Source organism: Grus americana, chromosome 15 (assembly GCF_028858705.1).
Source record: "Grus americana isolate bGruAme1 chromosome 15, bGruAme1.mat, whole genome shotgun sequence".
NCBI classification, from domain to species: domain Eukaryota; kingdom Metazoa; phylum Chordata; class Aves; order Gruiformes; family Gruidae; genus Grus; species Grus americana.
Window position 1 is genome coordinate 9,148,402 of NC_072866.1, and position 20,822 is coordinate 9,169,223.

Below are 20,822 nucleotides of genomic sequence, written 5' to 3' on the forward strand. Positions count from 1 at the left end.
ATGACCTCCCTCCCGTGTCCGGCACTTGTCTGTGCCATCTTGAGTTGCCGATGTTCCTGGTGCCTGGTGGGAGCTGGCACCCCCACCCCTCCCAGGGCTGGGAGAGCCTCGTCCCCCATTTCAGTGTGTTGGTGGTGGGAGAAGCGGCTGGTTTGTGCGCTGGGCTGTGACTTGCTGCTTCGGGGGGCAGCGCCTGGCTGGGGTGTGGTGAGGGGCCAGGCTGCAGTTTTGGGGTTCAGGGGGAAAGCTGTGTGCCCCCAGCCCTTCCCTCCTTGCTGTGCTCCCCTGCACCTTCAGCCTCTCGAGCCTGTGGGCTACCACGACCTGGTGGGTGGCCGGGGTGAGCCGTGGTGCCCCGTGAGCGGGCGTGTGGGTGTAGGGCTCTAGGGTGAAGTACCGAGGGGGTGTTTCATCCCTCTGGCTCTCACCGGCAGGTCTTGCTCCTCCCGCCTTGCACCGGCAGCTGCGGAGCCGCATTGCACCGGGGCCCCGGGGGTGGGGAAGGAAGGAAGGAAGCCCCCACGCACCGCACCGGCGGCCGTGCGGGATGTCACCCCGCCCCACGCAGCGTGATCCGCCCCGCACTGCACCGGCGGGGGCGGGACGCGCCCGCCCGCTGCGGGGAGGGGCCGCGCCGAGGCTCCGGGCGGTGCCGCCCGCAGGTAGCGGCAGCGTCACGCGTGGGCTCCGCCGACGGTCGCGCTGGGGGCGACGCGGTGGGGCCGGGAGGGGGGACCGCACACCCCCGCGTGTCTTCGCCCCGCGGCTGCCTGGGGCCGCGGCCGCTCTCTCCCCCCCCCCCCCGTTTTGCTGCGTGGGGCCGGCGCCGCCCCCCTGTTTTGCTGCGTGGGGCCGGATCCCCCAGTGTCCCACGGCCGGCACCGGTGAGGGACCATGAAGGTGAAGGTGATTTCTGTCCTGGAGGACAACTACATGTACCTGGTCATCGAGGAGACCACCCGGGACGCCATTGCGGTGGACGCTGCCGTCCCCAAAAGGGTGAGAGGCGCTTTGCCCCCCGAGCGGCTGCAGCCCCGCCACGTCCCGGGTGGGCTGCGGGGTCCCACTCGGGGGACACGCCCGTGGTGATGGCCCCACGCGGGGTTTTGGTATGTGGGGTCTTTGCGTGCAGCAGGGTGCACCCGTGTGCATGTGGAGCGTCCCACCCGCGGGGGTCCCCCGTTCAGTCCCCACGGAGTGGGTGTGCGTGTGCTAGATCTCTCCCGCCCACCCCTGGGCTGCGGGGGGGATTTCTGTGTCGCCTTAACTGTTACCTCCCAGCCTTCCCCATGCCCCAGCTGGAAGCTGTGCAGACCCCAAAGCAAGTCAGAATAACTTGAAATTGGGCTCTGGAGCGTGTCTCCCACCTGAAGTCCCGTTTTCCGGGAGCCAGCCTGCGGCTGTGCTGCTGGAGGCACGGGGTCGCCCTGCACTGCCGTGACCTCCGTGGTTCCCCTGCCTGGTGACCCCCTCGTGCCACTCTCAACTGCTGCAAATTGTGCAAGTGCTGTCGCGGTTTTTAAGCGTTTGTTGCTGACTCGGACGTTTCCTTCCTCTTTGAGGAACGTAATTAGGAGCAGCCAGAGAGTTTGTTAGTAAGCAGTGGATTTCAAGTTGGCATTAAAAGCCTCCTGGCAGCTGAGCCGTGGGGTTGGCAGCCCCGCATATGCCCCTCGCTGTAGCAGAGAAGCCAGGATGGGTTGCACGGCCACCGTCTCCCTGCCACGGCAGTGACCCTGTGCACGGCCCGTGCCGCACCTCTGTGCTTACGCTGTGAAAGCACCGGCCATAGAACGCCGCCGTCCTTATGGGAGCAGCATGTTCCGGTCTGCCTGCTCCACTCTGCGTGACAGGGTCGGGTGTGGGGAGCCGAGCCTTCGTCTCACCCTCGTCCTCTCACTGTTCAGTGGTTGGTTTTGACTGTTCGTGGTCTACTGGGCCCCTCACCTGCAGAGTGGTGCCAAGTGGGACAGATCCTGCACTGGGACGGGCACAGCAGGTGCTGGCTGTTCATGGCCACGCTGTGTGGCTGTAGCAGCCACGGCACGTGTGTCGCCTCCTTTCTGTGCCCTCACTTCCCTCTGCTCCCGGTCCGTTTCAGTTGCTGGAAATCATCAGGAAGGAGGATGTGGAGCTCAGAGCAGTGCTCACCACCCACCACCACTGGTAAGCACTGCTGGTGCGAGCAGGGGGCTGGGGGCGGCCATGCCCCGTGCAGGACCGGGTGCCCATTCCCTCCTCTGCCGGTGCAGGGACCACGCGAGGGGCAATGAGGAGCTGGCGAGGCTCTGCCCTGGCCTGCGGGTGTACGGCGCTGATGAGCGGATCGGGGCCCTGACGCACAAGGTGACCCACAACCAGGAGCTGACGGTGTGTGGCTGTAGGATTGCGGGAGCACCCTGGGGCTTGGTTCCCGTGCACAGATCTGCACCCACCAGCACGGTGCTGGGCTGGCGGGCAGCGGAGCTGGGTGATGGTGCGACACTGTGCCGGGAACTAACGAGGTTGGCGCCTGGCTGGGGCCATGCCTGGGCTCCCTGTGCCCTGGGGCAGTTGCAGATATAGAAATGTGGGTTTGGGCTGGGATGGAGCACTGGACTGGAGGAGAAACCCTGTCCCATTCTTGGTCCCTGTGGGATTGCACCAGGGGACTCAATCCTCTCCTGGGGGCCCTGCTGCTAAACACCATTGGAGTAGACACGTGCAACCTGGGAGTCACCCAAACCACCATCCTGTGGCATGTCTGCGACCCGCTGAGCCCTGGGCAGGCAATGCTATGGGGCTTCGGGAGGTCTGGGGGTGTCCGGCTGCCCATCAGCACCAGGGTGACCCCAGTGGGGTCCTGACCACTCTCTCCCCGCAGTTCGGGGCCATCCGGGTGAGGTGCCTCTTCACCCCCTGCCACACCTCGGGCCACATGTGCTACTTCATGTGGGAGGACGGCTCTCCAGACGCTCCGGCTCTCTTCTCAGGTATACCACCCTGCTGATGTGCACCCCATGGGTACTGGGGACAGGGCGTGCTGCCTGCGTGCTGCCTGCCCCCCCCCCTCAGTGCTCATGGGGCAGTGGAGCACACTTGGTGTGTGGGGGCTCCCACCCGGCACCCTGTTCCTGGGAGCAGGGACAGTGTCCCTTCCGTGCCCAGACCCCTTTCCCTGCAGGTGACACCCTGTTCGTGGGAGGCTGCGGGAAGTTCTTCGAGGGTACAGCAGAGCAGATGTACACCAACCTCACTCAAATCCTGGGGGCTTTGCCGAAGGAGACGGTGAGTGCCTCGCATCTCAGCCCCAGCCTAGGGAGGGACCCCAAAATCAGGAGGGGGCCTGAGACTTGCAGCACCTGTCCCTGGGGCTGCAGCAGGACCAGGATGGGTCAGACCCGGCACAGGGAGCACGTGTGACACTGGGTGCTTCCTGCTGGCATTGCAGAAGGTGTTCTGTGGCCATGAGTGCACTGTCCGAAATCTCAAGTTTGCCCTGAAAGTGGAACCAGACAATGAAATAGTGAAGAAGAAACTTGTGTGGGCCAAAGTAAGTGGCTGTGCCCCTGTCGGGGCAGGGGTGGAGGGGGTGTTGGGTGTCAGCAGGTTTTCAGATATCTCTGGTTCCTTGGCAGCAGCGGGATGACGAGGACTTGCCCACGGTGCCCTCCACGCTGCAGGAGGAGTTCCTCTACAACCCCTTCCTGCGGGTCACGTAAGCAGCACTGGTGCCTTGGGGGTGCAAAGGGCCTCGCTGTGGGTCAACCCTGAACCGAGCTGGGGGTGGGTGGGCCCCAGCTGGCTGGTCCTGTCCCCAAACTCAACTTCCCTTTTTCCTCCAGTGTCATCCCTTCTCCCAGTAGCTTTGCTAGCTAGTGGGAAATCCAAGCCCTGAGGGAAGGGAGGGTGCCTGGACGCGGGGTCCTGCCCTGCCCAGCACCGGGTACCGGCAGACAAGCTCCACGTGCCCCCAGCACCCACCCAACACAAGGACGTGACTCCCCTGTTGTCCATCCCGGCGTGTGCTGGGATCCCAGCAGGGAGGGGGGTCCCCATCCCATCCTTTCCCATCACAGCAGAGCCGGTCTCCTTGCAGGGAGGAGCCCTTGCAGAAGTTCACGGGCAAGACAGACCCAGTGGAAGTGCTAAGGACCCTCCGCATTGAGAAGGATAACTTCAAGAAACCCAAGGAGCGGCCCAATCCCCAGGCCATGCTCGCATTTGACTGGGGACTTTTCAGCCCCTTCTTCGAGAAGAAGTGAGCAGCCGCGGTGATGGCTCCCAAAACACAGCATCCCTGTCGTGGTGGGGGCTTCCTCCTGGGCTGCGTCCGTCCGCCTCTGACTCATTCTCGTAAGAAGTTGGGAAGTGGTTTCTGTCTTTAACCTGCTCGTTTTGAGGCTGCTCTGCTTTGATCCCTCCAGTGCCATGCCTGGCTCCCCTGGCCTGTGGGAGCTTTGCTGAGCACCCAGTTCCTTGGGGGAGGGTGCATGTGGGTGCCCTCAGCGAGCTCAGGCAGCAGTTACACCCGCAGGCTGCTGCTGATCAGGAGGTGTTTTGGGGGAGAGGACACCCATACTCACAACATTCAGGTTGGTGGGTGCGGGAGCAGCCATCCGTCCTGCAGGAGCCAGGGGAGAGTATGGAAAAGGGGGGGACACGTGGGGGATGCGGTGCTGCACCCCATGGACCAGCTGGCACCCGTCAGGCTGTAAGGAAGGCTCTCCTGCCCGCAGTCCTGCTGGACCTGGGTGCTGCATTGCTCTCCCTGGGGGCTGAGCTGGAGCAGAGCTTTGCAGCAGTCTGGCTCCAAAGCCACTGTGCTGTGCTGGGGCTGGGCTGGCGGGGAAGCCCTCCTGGCCCTGCCTGCTCCGCTCTGGCCACCCCTGTGCCCTTCCCTGGCCGAGGGCAGGCAGGGAGCTGCCCCGGCTCCGCAGCACAGAGACTTGGATGCATGAGAGGAAGTAGGGAAGGGGACTGGTGTTTTCACTGGTGTTCAGCAGTACCTACTTGACTCCAGACCTAGGCTCTGGTTGCAGTGGGGTTTGGGTATTTTTTCCCCCCGTTTTTATAGTAGGCCAATATAGAAACATCGTGTAGGGATTTGTAATGCAACCACTGACCAAACCCCTTAAACCGTGCAGAGCACATTCAGGTGGAGTTCAGGCCTGGAGGAAAGCATGCTCTAACCCACTGGCTTTGTATAAAATACTTTTCAAGGTGTGACAGTTTTTAGGGAGCAAACAACAATGTGCTGCTAGGCATCCATGGCTTCTTCCCCCCCCCCCCAAGATAAAAACCTGGAAAACACTTGGCTGAAACCTACATTTACATTGCCTTGTCTTGAGAACAAGAGCTAGGGAGCAGCTGGGTCTCTTAAGCCTCTTCAGCTTGCAGCCTTCAGCTTGCACTAAATCACTACTGTATTTTATTTTTATTAAGTCTGAGAAATGTGCAAAGTTGTTATTTGCAGGTGGTGGGAAAGTGCATTACAAACCAGTAGTTTTCTTTTTTTGGGGAAAAAAAATAGGGCTTGATGGTAGCTCTGTAAATAGCTGTGAAAATCCCTCCAAAGGGCTGGGCTTGGGCAGGCTGCTCCATGCGGGACAGTCACACACAGCTCTGGTTTCTTCTTTACCTCCATGTGTGAAGTGTGTGCGAGTCTCAGTGTTGCTGAGTTTACACCTATTCTGCGTACTTCAGATGAAAACAGAGGAGCGCAGGAGCTGGTCCCACAATCCTTTAACGTATGTTTTCATGTTAAGCAGTGCTGATTAGAAATTGTATCGTTCCTGACACTGGAATAGAGTTGACTTCAGGATCTCTCACGTGTGGGCTGTGAACTGCATCCATTCCCACTGAGGCCTGCTTTGTGGCTGTTTCTTCCCTTGCTAGAAACTAGACTAAGGTGGGGTTTTTTGGTGGGGTTTTTTTTTTGTTTTTTGTTAAGTTATAGCATTAGAATTTACTCTCCCCTGCAGGAGGGGAAGAATTAATCCTGCTGCACAAGTTGTTTTGGTACTACTGCCTCAAAGTTACTCAGTTTAAATGCAATGGTACTGTCTGTGGGTGTTCCCCAGAAGTTTGTTTCTAGTGGGAGCAGAAATACACCCATGTGTTCAGGGAGGGTTCCTGAACTAGCACCAAGTCTCCTCACGTTGACAGCAGCAGCACAAAGCCTGGGAGAAATTCAAGCTGTTCTTGATGCCACAGCAAGAACAGACACCCAAGAGCATCAGTAGGAGCCGAGGTCTTGGTGTGTTCTGAGGGGAGTCCTTTGATGGCTTTAGCAGCGTGCGTGTTGGTAACCTGGTAACTGGAGAAGAGACAAAACGTAGAGAAACCCCCCAATTGTTTAACGTACAGCTAATTTAGCTTTATTTATTTGGACACTTCTGGGCTGACGTGCATGTTCTCAGCAGAAACAGCCTGTGTTTCTTGTGCACTGATGTACAGAGCTTACCGTCTCAGCACTTCAGCATATTGGACTGACTTTGCAGTAGCAGCAGTATCTCTTGCTGCAGATACAATCGTTGTGGTTTAGCAGAACACTGTGTTACACATCTATGTGTGGAAAGGGGCATTTGCCGAAACTACCAGCTTGTGTGTAAAATGAATAGGGTGGGGAGGGGGAGGCAGTGGGAGATTCCTGCCTTGTGAACACTGTGAATTCACTAACTGATCAGCAACACCTGAAAAATGTAAAGCTTTTAATTAAAAACATTAAAAGATGTCTTTTACATTATTGGCTTACTTTTAATAAAGACTGGAGGAGGCTTTGAGAAGGACACAGCAAGTACTGCCAGAGAAGCCGTTACAAGAGGCAGGTGAAGGACTGACAGCTTTGCTCTTTGGCAAGCCCCTAAGCTCAAGGTCGGCAGTAACGGGGTGAGGGTTATCTCCGGAGAGGGTCCCGGCAAGGTTTCGGCCTGGGCTAGATGCAGCAACCGGCTCCATCTGGTTGTATTTACTCTGAAGGAACAAAGCAATGCGGCAGCTTTGTTTTCAGTTTTTGTCCACTTTACTTTCTGCACAGTCCTTCTTCCTCACATAGCAGTAACTGGAAAAAGGAGAAATATTGAAGTGATTCGACAATGTGATTCTTACGTTCATGTTCACTTGCAGCTACAGCAGTCACAAGGAGAGATTCCACATCTGCCAGTGTCCCTTCCCCTCGAGCTCAGGTACAGCAGCAAATCCTCCCACTGCTGCCATCCCCTCCCCATATGCATTGTAACTCCAGAAAAACTGATATTCAGATTAAATAGACCCAAGTTATTCATTCAGTTGTTTTTCTGTAAATAGCTCTGAAAGTACCCGTATGTAAAAATACAGATGGCAAGACAAACGCATGTCATCTCCAGTAACAAAAGACCAAATCTGTTTTGCATCCACTTGGCTTCTGGCAAGGCATTGTAATACGCTGCACTAAACCAGATGTGTTTTTACTAACCTCTTGGATTGTTCTGGTAATCTACTTGTAATGATTGCATTTCATGGTCTTCTCCTAGTAACTTTTGTAAAGTAACACCTTTCAGCAACACCAAGGACTTTGTCCTTTGTTGGAAGGAAAGCTGGTAATAAATTCTTCCTTGAAACACTGTAAAAAAAAGTCTTCTCTGAATTTAAGGATATTATCCATCAGTAACTGGCTGTTGAGGATGGGGAGATGTGATAATTCTGTGACTTTACTATATATTTAGAGAGAGAAAGAGATGTAATTGCCCACAGTTATAGACAATTGTTATAATTAAAGAGAAAAAAAAAAAAATATCACTGTAGCTTTTTCTCCTTAAAGATTCATTCCAGTCACATTTCAGCAGGCAACAGCACAGTCCCAGAGATGCTGCTTCTCCCGTGATGGCAGGCTGCTGGCACCCACCCCCTCTGACAGGGCAGAGATTCTGCAGCTGGACCGCAAGGGCAGTGAAATGGAAAAACAGAACCCAAGGTCTATTTAGTCCATTTATAACTAAATGAGGATGTTGCAACAGAGACAGCCATCAAACACAGTGCTGTGAAAATACAGCGAGGCCCAGACAAGTAATACTGTCGTGCAGCATAGAGCTCATCTCGGTGAGGCTACAGTCAAAGCCAAATCCTTCTGCACCTTAATTCATCAGTTCTGGTAGAAACAGGGTTGTAAAGGGAGTGCAGGTTTGGTCCTTAAAGACTGGGTGGAAGCTAGGATGCACTACTCCTTCTTTTGACATATATTTTAAGTCAGCATTTGGGTTTTATTTACATCACTTCAATAATTATAAAGCTGTAGGAATTAATATTGCCTGCCTATGTGCACGTTACCTTCTCATCCCTAATGAGTCAGAAATTGCAAACTCCCAGTGATGGCACAGAACTTTAGCTGTCTTTTGGGAATCTTAAATACAATTGAATTAAAAAAGGCACTGAGTGTATCTGGGCTTCGCAGATCTGCTGCCAGCAGTCTTCACCATTTGATGTTAAATCCAGTGCCCGTTTTCTCCACTGCGTGGTACTCCGTATGCAAAGCTTTCGCAGCCTTTTCTGACTCCATGCCACCCAGCCACTGCTCATACAGTTCATTTACAGTCCGGTTCTTCTCTGGAATTTCAGTCTTAAGAGAGTCATACAACCTCTCAACTTGCTGAAGCTGGTCCTTGCTAGATTCACCATCTGGTTTGATCTGACCACCTCCATTTAAACAGCCTATGTGCAACAAAGTGAGAAAATGTCACCAAGTTTAGAAAGCATTTCAGTTTTATCAGAAAAAAACCCCCACCAAACAACTACAGTTAATTTACTCTGCACCTGCAAACAGTCACAGAAATGAAAACACTATTATAACTGTGGTTTACTCCCCAGTTATCTAACACCAGCAGTGTTAGACAGCAGAGTGTGCTGGTGTGCCCTGGTACTAATTCAGCCTGCAGGCAGCTGTGAGCAGGCTGCGACCTGCTGGGGAGACAGAGATAAGAAGCAGCAGGGAGCTCTGGCTCATCTTGTGCCTCCAGAAAAGGGTCAGAACACAATCCAGGTGAGAACAGCCTTGGAGTCTCAACTGAAGGTAAGATAAACATCCCTGGGGAATGTTCTGGGTTTGCTGTTGGGGGTGGAGGTGTGCTGTGAGTTGAGCGTGTGGTTGCCCAAAGCAGCGTCCTTGTGCTGAGCAGCCTTCTGGGCTGGGAGTTGCACAGACCCTCAGGGAGAAAGTGGTTACTCTGAGTACCAAGAGTAGCAGCTCAGCATCACTCCAGGCTGGGCTCAAGCTGTCCCTGCTGTCTGCTAGCAAAGAGAACTAGGAAGGAGAAAAAGGAGAGCTTGTACAAAGTAGAAAAGGGAATTCAATAGGTAGACAGAGACTTTCTTCACCAGCCATAGCAAGCATTCTCTAAAAGCACGATGTCAATTTTGTGCAATTTTAGAGGAAGAATCTCCTCATGTAGCAAAGAGCTCAGAAAACCAGGAGGACCTCCATAAAAGCATTAACTATGCAAATTTTGTGCAATGGAATTTAACTGTAATTACTTAAATCCTGAACTACTAGCTTCTAGGTAGGAAAATACACAAACAAATGAAATTCTGATGCTGTGACTATCACATCTCAAGAATTTGAAGGCTTTGCCACGATACTCAGGATGTGAGAAATTGCCTGTTGTTCTTATATTTTAGTTATAGTTTGACGTAGCTTCTTACAGATTGTAACAGTGAAATCCCTGTGCAGTCTTACCTGATGGGCAGGCCATGACTTCAACGTAGTGATAGGGCGATTTCCCTCGTTTCAGTTTTTGCACTAAGTTCTGTATGTTTCGAAACCCATATGCCAGAGCAAACTGGAGCAGGACTACTCCATCCTTCTCCAGTGTCACCTCCTGGAAGTCCTTGTTTCTGAGGAACAAGAACAGAGAAAATGTCTGATCCAAATTAACTTCTATTTTAAACTTCAAAGAGCCCTGTGCTAAAACAAAGTTCTTTGTGAAATCTTATTCAAGAAAGCTGCCCTACTTCTTTGCCATCCAAACAAGAGAGATGAAGGAACTAGCTTACAGGTCCTTTCCAGTCTGGTTTGAGGACCTGCCACCTGAACTGAGTTTGCTGAAGAACACCTGTGTTGAATAAATCCTTAAAAGCTAAACAAATGGAGCCTAAACAGAAGTTTCATTGTGATAGGCCTTCTGAGTTGGCTTCAGCCAATTTATACATTAGTGAGGCCACTGAGGAAACTTCTAAATTGTAGTGGGTCATAAAACCAGGGAGCAAGCCATTATTGAAGGCTTCCAGACTCCTAGGGTTAGTGGAAATACCTGTTCTTGATAAAAGAATAAGTAATTTGATTTTTATCAAGTATTTCATATTGAGACTCTGGGGGACTGTTCCTTCTGCTTCCTAGAACAGAGAATCCTAAACCTAAATATTGGTAATCAGGGATATAATTCATTACAAATAGTACATTAATATTATACCTGGGAAGCCAGCAGGAATCTCAGCTGAATGAGCCTCCATGCCCAACTGAAGTGACTTGTTTTCCGTCTTACCACAACATAGTTAAAACAGAGCCCCAACACAAGAGTTTCTGTCCTGTGATAGCTAGATTAGTAACACATCTACTTATTGGTCTGATTGCAGGTGAGGAAGCCCAGATCCATGCGAACTCTCTCTTCTTTCTAAATTACTCTAAAAATTGTCTGCAACTTGATACTGGGAAAATCCATCAGGCCAAAATAAAGTGTGTGGGTGGTGAAGGGGCTAGAAGTCTCCCAGGGAAAGGCTGCATGGAGTGCTGGCTGATTTATTGCTCAGCAACTGTGGGAGTGAGAAGCCAATTCCCATGCCTTGAAGTAAAATGTTTAACGTTGCAAAGAAAGTTTCAGCCCATCAGCAAGATAACAACAGCATGAACAGAATTTCAATAAAAAGACTTCTTACTTTAAAGGTTTGTACTGAATTGTATCCACTTGAATTCCAAAGAGTTCCTTGGCTGCATACTTGTATATGTGCTCCAAATAGCCACCAGAACCACCTCCAGAGTGGCTAGTGAGCTCCTCTTCTGCAGCACTACTAAACCTCGGGCAAAAGAAAAAAGAAGCAGTGTTAGGGGAATCTTTGATAGAACAGCCAGCACAAATGCAAAGATCCAGGGGACTCAGAAGCAACAGAACAAGCCACAGACCAGCTCCCTTTGAGCTCCTAGCTTTTCCCTTTCTCCTGGGAACCAACTATTTATAGTTTCAGAGCCCAGCAGATTTAACCCTGTGCTGCCTAGCATCCTTTGGGTCAAGCTCAGTGGAAATACTGTCACGTGCCACAACAAGGCCTGACCCAGGCACTGCCAACTTAATCTTCACGTATCAGAAATATGTTTGGGAATGTTTGGGTTACAAGGGCAATTACCTGACATGCATATTTTGTTAGCTTCCTGTTTAATAACTCTACAAACATCCTGGGTTACACTTAGAAATGGGAGGAGGGAAATAATGAAGTGATGGTGGTATGGGTCTGTGCAAGCTACACTTGTCTCGGAGAACACAACCTAGCAGAAGTCCTGTCTCAGTCAAGAGATCTCATCAGTGCTGAAGCTTTTCTGCAACATCAACAAAAGCAGAGTTCATTATTGCAAGCTCTAGTTCTGTGTTACAACACATTTTTTGAAACCAGCTACTTCAGATGTGGTTGCTGGGACGTGAGAGAACACTTCTGGGAGGTATCAGCGCTATGATCACAAGCACAGAGAAATGAGATCTGTGTTGCTGTGGTTTCATGTGCTTAAAGTTACGTAACAAAGGTGAACAAACTTAACAATGCCAGGACATTTGTTCCACACACGGCTGTCCTCAGCGGGATCCTGATTCAAGTTCAACACATTTTTGGTGTTGAACAACTATGTTAACATACGTTCTGCAGTTCTAGTTCTGCACAAATAACTCCATCTCACTGACATGCTGAAACGCAACCAACTATTCAAAGGTCAAGATAATGTTTCTTGAGAATAGCTCACCAGATGGAAGCCACAACAATAGCTTTTGTTATGAGAGAATAACAAGATGAGGGATCTGCTCATAAGTACTCATCAGGCGGTGACACTTGCATTCTCTTACTAACAGCTGCAGAAGGGAAAATACTTGAATTCAGGCCAAACAGTCAAGTCAAATCGAAGGCATTGCCTCTTGCAGATAAGATCTTAGCTTTGGAAGAACTGCAGAAGGCAACACTTTAGCCTGCAATCACCCTCTGAAACTATTTTTAATTTGATCTTGTTTACAGGAACTGAGCTTCATTAACAAAATGTTTCAGTGTGTCTGGCCTCACGTACTGCTACTCTCTTAAAATGAGGCTGCCAGTAAGCTTCAGTGCTGGCCTGGAGCGAATGGTTGTACCACCAAAGTCCGGGGATTTCTGGCACTTTATCTCATTCTTGCTGCCAAATGTAATAACCTCTTAATGGGCTTTTCCACGTGCTGGAGGATAAAGCAGAACAACAGCCATTGGACTACTTATGTGAACGATCCAAGTTTTGGGGAATACGTGCCGTTTGTAACCAGTCAATTTACTGAGTATGTTAAAGCTAGCAAAAGGTTATAGAGGCACTTTATCACCACAGGCATGAGGCCTAGTGCTCAGAATGTACTCCTAAGAAGTTGGCCAAAGATTTTTATCAAGTAATTAGACATTCAGTTCTATGTTATAACTGACACTTCCATAATATCATTTCCTAAGGGAGCCCAAACTTTTGAGAATCTTTTTTCCTCCTCAATTTTCTGTTTGTGGTGTTACAATAAGCAGGTAGAACAGAAGTACTCGTTTACATGGGCAGCTTCTGAAGTTGTACTCTTGGGACTCAACTATGTAGACATGTATTATAGCTGAGGATACTTTCCTTTTCTGATGTGAAAGCAACCTGTGCATACGCTATGTCAGAAAAAGACACTTAATGCTGGAAAAGGTGTGCATAAACAGATCTGTGCTAGTAAATGTGTTGTGTGAAACCTGTATTTACTAATCCACTGAAATGTAGCAGAAGGAAACCAAGGCTCTTTTTTAAATTCAGTATCCCTTAAATGAAAGGGGATAGGATGGCAACAGACCATCTCCATCTCACATTTTCCTTTTCAGAAGCACAGGAGTGACCAATGTTTATTACAATTAAAACTAATCTAGCAAATAGGCCTCATGTAAAGACACTTCCCTTCATAGCTCTGTCAACATCCATGTGTGAATCAGACAATTCTCGAGTAAAGGCTGCCAATGGCACTTGGCTGTACTAGAAAGACTTGAAGCCTATTTAGAAATAAATCAAACTTCAAGAGTGTCACATCTGCAAGGGGTACGGCTGAAAAGAGACTAGTGTCACAGTCTAATGTGCTAGATGCTGCCTATCTGTAGTATCAAAATCTCTCCTAAAAACTTAAGGAGCCTGAGCAGTAAATTTTTTGAACCATATACTTACTCATCTTTTATAATTCTTAAAGGTGGCTGCACATGCAGCCTTTCTGTTTATTAATGTGCAAAGTGCTACAAAGACATTTCTTTTAAACTGAGGAGGAGAATGCTTTGGTTTAGCTTTCAGTGCAGAACCACCACTGCATGTCAATTTCGATGAGTAAAATGTGATTTTAATGCTTCCATAGTCACTTAGATCTCTCTGCAGTTGTCACTTAACCAGATGTTACTCTTCAGTTGAAGCAACTAAAGTCTCATCTGGTTTGCATGTGGTTTAGATATTTTTTTTTTTTACAAGTAAAGACTCCTAGAGATTAGCTGAGTGACCTAAATATTATTTATGCTTTAATTCTGGAATCCTTTCAATAGCTCTGATAACTAGGAACAGAGACAAACAAACCAAGTACAGTCCAGTAACAGGCTTTGTTTTAGCAAACTTTTATCACTGATCTAGATTCTTTCACTTTTCAAATTTTGTAGCTAGTTTCTCTGCACAATTATTTTGCCATTGTAGTCTTACTGAGCTAATTCTGGCAATCCTGCTGATTTACAGTGAGAGCTGCTAATCCTGGACTCCTAAAATCTAGAACAAATAGTTACAGATTCTCCAAAAGTAGAAATTAATCACATTCTGTAGATTAAGTATTTTAATGCACAATTGTACTGATTCAAGTGACATAAGAAAACAAATCAAATGCAAACACATGCAGCCTTGTGTAGAACAATAGTTGAAAGGTAAATTCTGTGGTAGAACTCTATAAATAGTGCATGAAAAAGAACATGACTGAAGATGCAAATGAAATTTTGTTCTTACATGGTATCCAATGGAGCAGGATCTACTTCTGACAGAGATACTCCTTCTTGTTCCAACAACTTAAGCACTTCTCCTAAAACAGAACCACAGACACAAGAAGTTCTTATTTTGGGCATAAAAGAAAACAAACCCCGCAGATCAGTACATAAGACTGCATCTGCAATTTTTACCAGGACATGATTTCCATTATTAAAGTGTAATTACACAGCAATATCCATATGCTACATCCTCAATCAGAGACAAAGGGTTATTAAAATTAGCAAACGCCTTCCTCTGAGGCTTCCAGAAATTAGCTGAACTACCTCTGGCTTTGCTTACCTGTGGTGATTACACAGTCCACATCACGCGTTTGGTATTCTTGGTTGAAAAAGTCTGGCCTTGAAGCCTCTAGCTTTTTGTCATAACAGGGCATCACTGTTACATGGTATATCTGGTCAGGCGTTAAGTGCTGGAACAAACACAAAGCTGGGCAGTTGGACTGGCCAATATCAAAACTGTATTGAGGGAGATGTTTTCCAAGTACAAATGAGAATGATGAAACTAATGCCACCATGCCTCTGGCAATACTCTCCATTGAACATTACTGAACATTATATATATATATGTTTTTATATATGCATGAAATTATTTCTCTCATAGAACCCAATTTTAGTTCACAGCAAGTGTCAGCAGTATGGTCTTTTACAGGTTTCCCCCCACCTCCTTTTGCTAGTGCACATAATCCAGAGTCAGTCAGTGAAGTGAATTCCTAATTATGCAGTTAGAGAACATGCTTCCTCTGTGCTACTAAAACCCAGCCCTTGCATCAGCAACTCAGAAATGATCTGGAGTCAGACAAAACCCTCATGATCATCCAAGAAATAAGCACGGGCTGAGGAAACAAGTCATTGACTCAAGGCCATTGTTTCAGTATCTTGTGCCAAATATTCTTAGTAGCTGCCAGTTTTTGTAACAAGTATACAGATGTCACTATTTACTTAATGCAAGTGTTAAACCACTGCTCATTAATGGACAATAAATCATACAATCAGAAGTGGTGATTAAGTTTCTTACTGGACAAGTCTAGGCTATGAGTATAACTCTAGTCTTTAAGTATTAAATTTACATTTGGAAAGATTCCAAAGGTTAAAGACTGAGAACAGAACTAAGTCAAAAGAAAACAGAACATTAAGTTGGGAACAAACAAGTTTTAGACAAGACATGATCTGCACGTATGCACTGACTGAAGTTTTGTCTTAGGATAATTTATTTTAAGTTATTCACCAACTTTAAACAACGTGAAAATACCACACACAGACAAGATGGGAACACAAGGACACTGAAAAATAAGCTTCTCTAGCCTTCCAAAATAACATGCAGAGGTTTTAGACAGTCCATGCAGCATGCACTTAGTGCTAACTAGTTGCTAACTTCTCATTAGATAAAATGGAAGTGAGAAAGATGCTGCCTTTGCAAGATAATTTTTACCTTTAAACTCTAACGTACAATGTGTAGGAAAATAAAAAAAAATCAGCTTAAAGTGTTCGATTTTAGCAGTGTGCCGTTAAACATAGTATGCTCCAGTCCCTTACCTGCTGTTCTGCAAAATGGCCCTTGATCAAGGAGCCCATGACCTGCTGTGGAGACTTGGTGGTACTGATATAGGGAATGATGAAACTGCCATGGGTTTTCTCTGCATAGCAAATCCAACCTGAGAAGAGTGTAATTAGCAAATTAAATTAAAAAATAACAAGCACCCCTTGCACTCTGCTCATCCTCCCCTCAACCCCAGAATTAGTACCCTTTAATAACCATTTTCAGTCTCACTTCAGCACAAAAAGCAACGGAAGTGTAAGCTAAGATTCAATTTAAAGAACTCATTAGGTAACTGTACAGATCATTACTGCTATTAACACAAAGATGTCTTTGTATTGTGAAGAGAGAAATCCTCTAAGTGAATTTAACCATTTAAACTTTTCTGACTAGCTTTCTGAATTTTTCATCTAGTGTGCTATTAGTATTTATTATTTCCATAACTAATTTAATACTATACCTGGACAGGCAGAAGCTAGCATTGGCAAAGCCTTTTTGTCTTCAGATTGCTTTCGAAAGCGTTTTACAAACTCTTGTTGGCTCTCCAATAGGCTGAAGTTTCTTGAGAAAGTTGTATCAAAAACATAGTGCACACCTAGGCAGTACAGCATCTGTGTTAAAATTCACAAGAAAGATACGGCAAACTACAACAAAAAGCTTCCAATCAAACCGGATTCAAACTCATTTACACTGTATTTACAGGTATTAATCTCTGCAGTTGAGAGTAAACCTTTGTCCCTAGCACATCAGCACAGTAACACGAGCAAGAGTGACAGGAGGACTGCAAATCTAAAATGTAAAGTTCCTTCCTTCCATCCCTCCAAGTTTATTATGTGACTGTAGTTGTAGACAGTTTGCATTTTAGCTAATGCCAGTTATGAAATGTTATGAGTCCACAGGGAGGTTAAAACACATCACCCTTGTGCGCTCATAACAGTTGTGCTTAACATACACCCCTGCGGTCCCCTCTGTGATTAACAGAATGCAGTATCACACTTGCCTAAATTCTTTAAGAACGTGGTCAACTTCTTTGCTGTTTCCAGAACACCCATTTTACATCTTGCAGCTAGTGAAGCTCTGGATTGTGGTGAAACGGAAACCACCACCAATTTCTGTTCATTGGGAGCGGCAGTCTTTCAAAAAAAACCAAACAAACAAAACCACTGTTCAGACAATATTAATATGGCACATGCAGAACTTTCAGCACACTAGACCATCAGAAAGTATCTCCCAGCTTAACTCCAAAGTCAGCAACTTAATACATTAAAGGTCCTTTCCAAACCTATGATTACTTTTTAAAAATTGGAAAAAACAAAACAGTGGACAGAGAATGTCCTCACGCCCTTTAGAACTCTGAAAAGAATTCTTATGTGTGCTCTTTTCACTCATGCTTCTGCAGATGCATCATACCAATCTATTAAGACTTTCAAACTCTGCAGCCTACCTAGCCATGACTTGTCACCTACCTTGTTAAAAGTTAGCATTTTGCAGAGCTCTTCGTGGCTCTGTTGGGTGATTAAAACACTCTCTGCTGATGTAATGCAGCCACTACAAGCTAAACAGTCGTTCAGAGTAATTTTAGCCTTTTCCAGTTTTTGTGCTCCTCCATCCTATAAAGAAACAGATTAGACTCAGTTCTGATCACAGTGCAGAATTTATATTTAATAACAAAGATGTTGCCCTTTTTATGCTCTTGGTTTATCATTTAAAAAAAAAGTATCTTTTTAGTCAGATGAGGAGGAAGACAAGTATCTTTGAAGTTTGCTGCCTTTTATAGGATTATTTAGTGCACAGATGCAAATATGCTGAGGAACTTCAGGAAAATTTTAGCAAGACCAACACCATAACTTTCATCAAATACAGAAGAGTTGCTTAGGCCACAATTATTTGTGGGGTAACACAACTCTGAAACACTGAAATTATACTGTCCCAGAAGCAAACAGGCTCTATCTTGCTTGGTTTTTCAACTTGTGGGTGGCTGAAGACTGGGTTAGCACGGCTAACATGCTACAGATTGCAGCTGCTATTTTAACCATAAAACTGTAGGCCACAGAGATCCTAAGCCTTTAAGCACCGATCTCCAGTGTGTGTTGAGAATTAACCTGGAGAAAACACGCCAGCTTTGTCACCTCTATCAGATGCTGCTCATGTTATTGAATAGTACTGGAGCTGTTTCTTCACAAGAACTTGAATTTCACTCCGTCTAAATAGCTTGTGTGACCAGACTACAAGCTCGCTAACGTTTTTAATTGATACCGAGCGTTCTGCAATCTTTCTGTGTGCAGAACTTACATGGACGCTGACGGGAAAACTGTATGGCAGCGTATCAAAGACAGTATGTGGCTTGAAACTGGACAGAAATATTTTTCATAATATTTGACCTGAATAAGTCAGTTTTCCCATGAGACTCCCCGCTTAAATGTCACTTCTCAGTAAAGTCAGAAACAGACTGAGCAATTAGGTACTATTAAATTAAAATTTTAAAATAAGAAACCAGACTCCTTTGGAAGTGCTGTATCCCCCTTTTTAAGTCAAAAGGTCATAATCTGCCTAAAGTTAAAAGTACGATTTCTAGATGAATTCCCAGCTTGGTTAACTAAGAAATGCTAACCTTTTCTGTGTAAACAGGAAAATTGTTCTGCGAAACTCAGCATTAATTTTAGAAGCAGGAGGCTTATGAATTCTGCAGGCTATTTAAATAATTAAATTTCAAATTATTTAAAATATTATTAAAAAATCAGAGCAAAAATTAAGAGTATCTTATTGAATCTCTGTGAGTGCTCTGCTGTATGCCATAATGCAGTAAGAAAACACGTCGCAAATAATACAGGAATTGCTAATACTTAAGTATTGATGGCAAAATTGACTTCTCATCTTATCTGCTCTTATACTGAAAATCATCATTTCTTAATGTTAGTGTTTCAGAGCATAAAAGACTGACACAAAATCAGAATTACTGCTTATAAAACCAGGTAATTAAAAAGTTGGACTTTGGAAAAAAGATACAAGAATGCTGACAGCAACAGCGACACTTTTCTAACATCTTGGCCCTCTTTGAAGCATTAAATAGCTGTAGACTATTCAAATACTTAACAATACACTCATGTTTTCTGGATATTTTACACAATAATGAAGAAAAAATACACATACCTGATTGATCTGAAAATAGCTTCCATCTGCTTCAATTCTGATCTTAGCTGCTGCTTTTCCAGGCTTTTTTTCCACTTTTACAGGTTTGATACATTCCTGAAAAAGAAATAAAGCCCGAAAATGAGGAGATGATCAACAAAGTGTGGAAGAGGTAAATTTAATAGAAAGTAGAATGATCAAACCCAAACACTAGTTCTAGATTGAATGATGCTTACGCTCCCTTAAGCTATGCTGGATTTACTTACAGTGCCTATAACCATCAAGGGAAAACATAAAAGCAAAAACTGCTTACCCCTTTTTTACAGAAGGAACACTTTTCCAGCATCATACCAAAAACAGAGGACAATTTTGCTGTTCTTTCTGAAGAACACAGCTGTGTTTTACGGAGCCTTGAAAGGAACAGCAGCTTGCCTGCACAATCCTCCTCTCTAAAATCTTACAGATGATTGTGCATTCTTCATTGCAAATTTTAACCGATGGGGGCGTGGTCACTACAGCCAACATGTGGCTGGTGCCAATGAAGTTTCATTTAATGTCGAAAGAACTCTGACGACCTCAGATGGACTGCTTCCAGTTTTCTGTATTGTTCTGTGATGAAGTCTCAAGGGTGTTTTTGCATTTTGTGCGATTTTTTTATTTTTCAGGCATCTTATGACCCCTTGTTCTACTTCTACAGCTAGGATTCTCTTTGCCTTTTACTATCCTTGCTCGGCCAATATCTTCAGGTTTCCCCCCTAAATCAATCCAGCTTTACCACATTTTGCAAGATTCAGAGACTGGAAGGAACAAGTCATTATGATTCTTCAGTTATGCTGAGTAAAAGAAACAATGATCTCTACTTGAAACAGAAAAGCAGGTTGCATTATTTACGTGAAAGATTTCACTAGGAAACCCAAGTACTGCAAGGAGAGTTAATGGGGTTTGCTATGCCCCATTCCACTGATCTCATTTCAGGATAGATTTTCTGCTGTACTTGCCAGCAAATACGTCCACCAGGATTACTATTTCATACTTTTGCTAGTGCTTGAAGACTCCGAAAGGAATAGTCTTGACCTGTCCTTGCTGCTCATTCCCACCTCTCTGCCACCTGCTCCTATACACTGGCACCAGCATCTGTGTGGATGAGGAGTGTGCAAGGAAACGTGTTTAGGCTTATGTTTTTTGGGTTTTTTTTCTTTGTTTGGGGGGGTGTCTAGATTAATATTTAATGGGATCGGGGTTGGAACGACCGACCGGCTGCTGGGCCAAGATTTCTCTCCGTAGCTGCTTACAGAGATCGCACCGATCAGCGTTGCTGCCCCCTCTGTTCCCTTCGCACTGGCTGGAGAAGACAGCGAGGGATCTCCGGGTTTTTTTCCCTCTACTATTTTATTCAAGAGCACCCGAAGGACGTCTGAAAGGGCCGGCCTTGGCCCCTTTGCCCCGAACGCGGCTGTGCCGCCTCCCTCACGCTGCCAGGCCGAGGAGCCCTGCCCGAGCCGAGAGCTGCTGTCGCGACCAGGGCTGTCACCCACCTCCCCTCAGCGCCATCTCCTCACCCTCCCCAGGCGGCGCCGGCAGACTCGATCCTGCGGCTCCCGAGGCGGGGGCCGGGCCGGGCCTCCCCGCCACAGGGCCAGGGCCAGGGCCAGGGCCGCGGCCTCTGCCCTGGCCCTGGCCCTGGCCGCCCCCGGCTCACACCCACCTGGGAGGGCCCGATGTAATCGTCCAGGTCGGTCAGCTGCAGCACCCCGCTGAAGGGAGACGCCATCCCGGCCGGGGGCGGGGGCTGCCACACTGTCGTAAAAGTGGAAACGCCACACTGCCGGAAAGGAAGGCAGGGACCGTAGATGCGCATGTGCGGGTACAGTGGAGCGTCTTTCTGCCGCTGCGCGGGGGGAGGTGAGCGCGC

General features: G+C 47.1%; 3 protein-coding genes across 20 annotated transcripts in view; 2 read left to right on the forward strand and 1 right to left on the reverse strand.

The window, feature by feature from the left end:
• The first annotated feature begins 247 nt into the window (after positions 1-247).
• On the forward strand, positions 248-7,594 carry HAGHL (hydroxyacylglutathione hydrolase like). 3 transcript variants are annotated; one of them, XM_054843686.1, is made up of 8 exons: positions 248-999; positions 2,102-2,166; positions 2,253-2,370; positions 2,864-2,972; positions 3,164-3,267; positions 3,431-3,532; positions 3,621-3,697; positions 4,079-7,594. In XM_054843686.1, exons 1-8 carry the CDS (start codon positions 895-897, stop codon positions 4,242-4,244), a joined length of 846 nt encoding a protein of 281 aa, XP_054699661.1. In that variant the 5' UTR covers positions 248-894; the 3' UTR covers positions 4,245-7,594. The 3 variants fall into 3 exon arrangements, with proteins under 3 accessions (XP_054699661.1, XP_054699662.1, XP_054699660.1); XM_054843687.1 differs by having other exon boundaries at positions 2,253-2,346; positions 3,618-3,697; XM_054843685.1 differs by having other exon boundaries at positions 252-999; positions 3,618-3,697.
• CIAO3 (cytosolic iron-sulfur assembly component 3) lies at positions 6,337-20,743 on the reverse strand. 7 transcript variants are annotated; one of them, XR_008579458.1, is made up of 12 exons: positions 20,616-20,743; positions 18,932-19,027; positions 17,248-17,391; positions 16,782-16,914; positions 16,242-16,376; positions 15,781-15,899; positions 14,528-14,657; positions 14,210-14,282; positions 10,885-11,022; positions 9,689-9,846; positions 8,287-8,667; positions 6,337-7,042 (listed from the first exon to the last, which is right to left on the reverse strand). XR_008579458.1 is itself a non-coding variant. In XM_054843675.1 (11 exons), exons 1-11 carry the CDS (start codon positions 20,679-20,681, stop codon positions 8,429-8,431), a joined length of 1,425 nt encoding a protein of 474 aa, XP_054699650.1. In that variant the 5' UTR covers positions 20,682-20,743; the 3' UTR covers positions 6,337-8,428. The 7 variants fall into 7 exon arrangements, 4 of the variants coding, with proteins under 4 accessions (XP_054699650.1, XP_054699649.1, XP_054699652.1 ...); XR_008579456.1 differs by having other exon boundaries at positions 6,337-7,582; XR_008579457.1 differs by having other exon boundaries at positions 7,436-8,667.
• MSLN (mesothelin) overlaps positions 20,676-20,822 on the forward strand; it is a 77,896-nt gene continuing 77,749 nt past the window's right edge. For 7 of the 10 annotated variants that reach the window (XM_054843661.1, XM_054843664.1, XM_054843659.1 and 4 more), the window contains exon 1: positions 20,792-20,812. The gene's annotated coding sequence lies outside the window, so the exon portion shown is untranslated. Of the gene's footprint in view, positions 20,813-20,822 lie in introns of all 10 variants that reach the window. The other 3 variants (XM_054843658.1, XM_054843666.1, XM_054843667.1) reach the window with 3 other exon arrangements.

Coding starts and splice junctions, on each gene's coding strand:
- HAGHL (XM_054843685.1), top strand. CDS start 895: ATGAAGGTGAAGGTGATTTCTGTCCTGGAGGACAACTACATGTACCTG. Junction 1,000..2,101: donor ACGCTGCCGTCCCCAAAAGG/GTGAGAGGCGCT, acceptor GGTCCGTTTCAG/TTGCTGGAAATCATCAGGAA. Junction 2,973..3,163: donor CGCTCCGGCTCTCTTCTCAG/GTATACCACCCT, acceptor CTTTCCCTGCAG/GTGACACCCTGTTCGTGGGA.
- CIAO3 (XM_054843674.1), bottom strand. CDS start 20,681: ATGGCGTCTCCCTTCAGCGGGGTGCTGCAGCTGACCGACCTGGACGAT. Junction 19,028..20,615: donor ATTACATCGGGCCCTCCCAG/GTGGGTGTGAGC, acceptor TTTCTTTTTCAG/GAATGTATCAAACCTGTAAA. Junction 17,392..18,931: donor GCTATTTTCAGATCAATCAG/GTATGTGTATTT, acceptor GTTTCTTTATAG/GATGGAGGAGCACAAAAACT.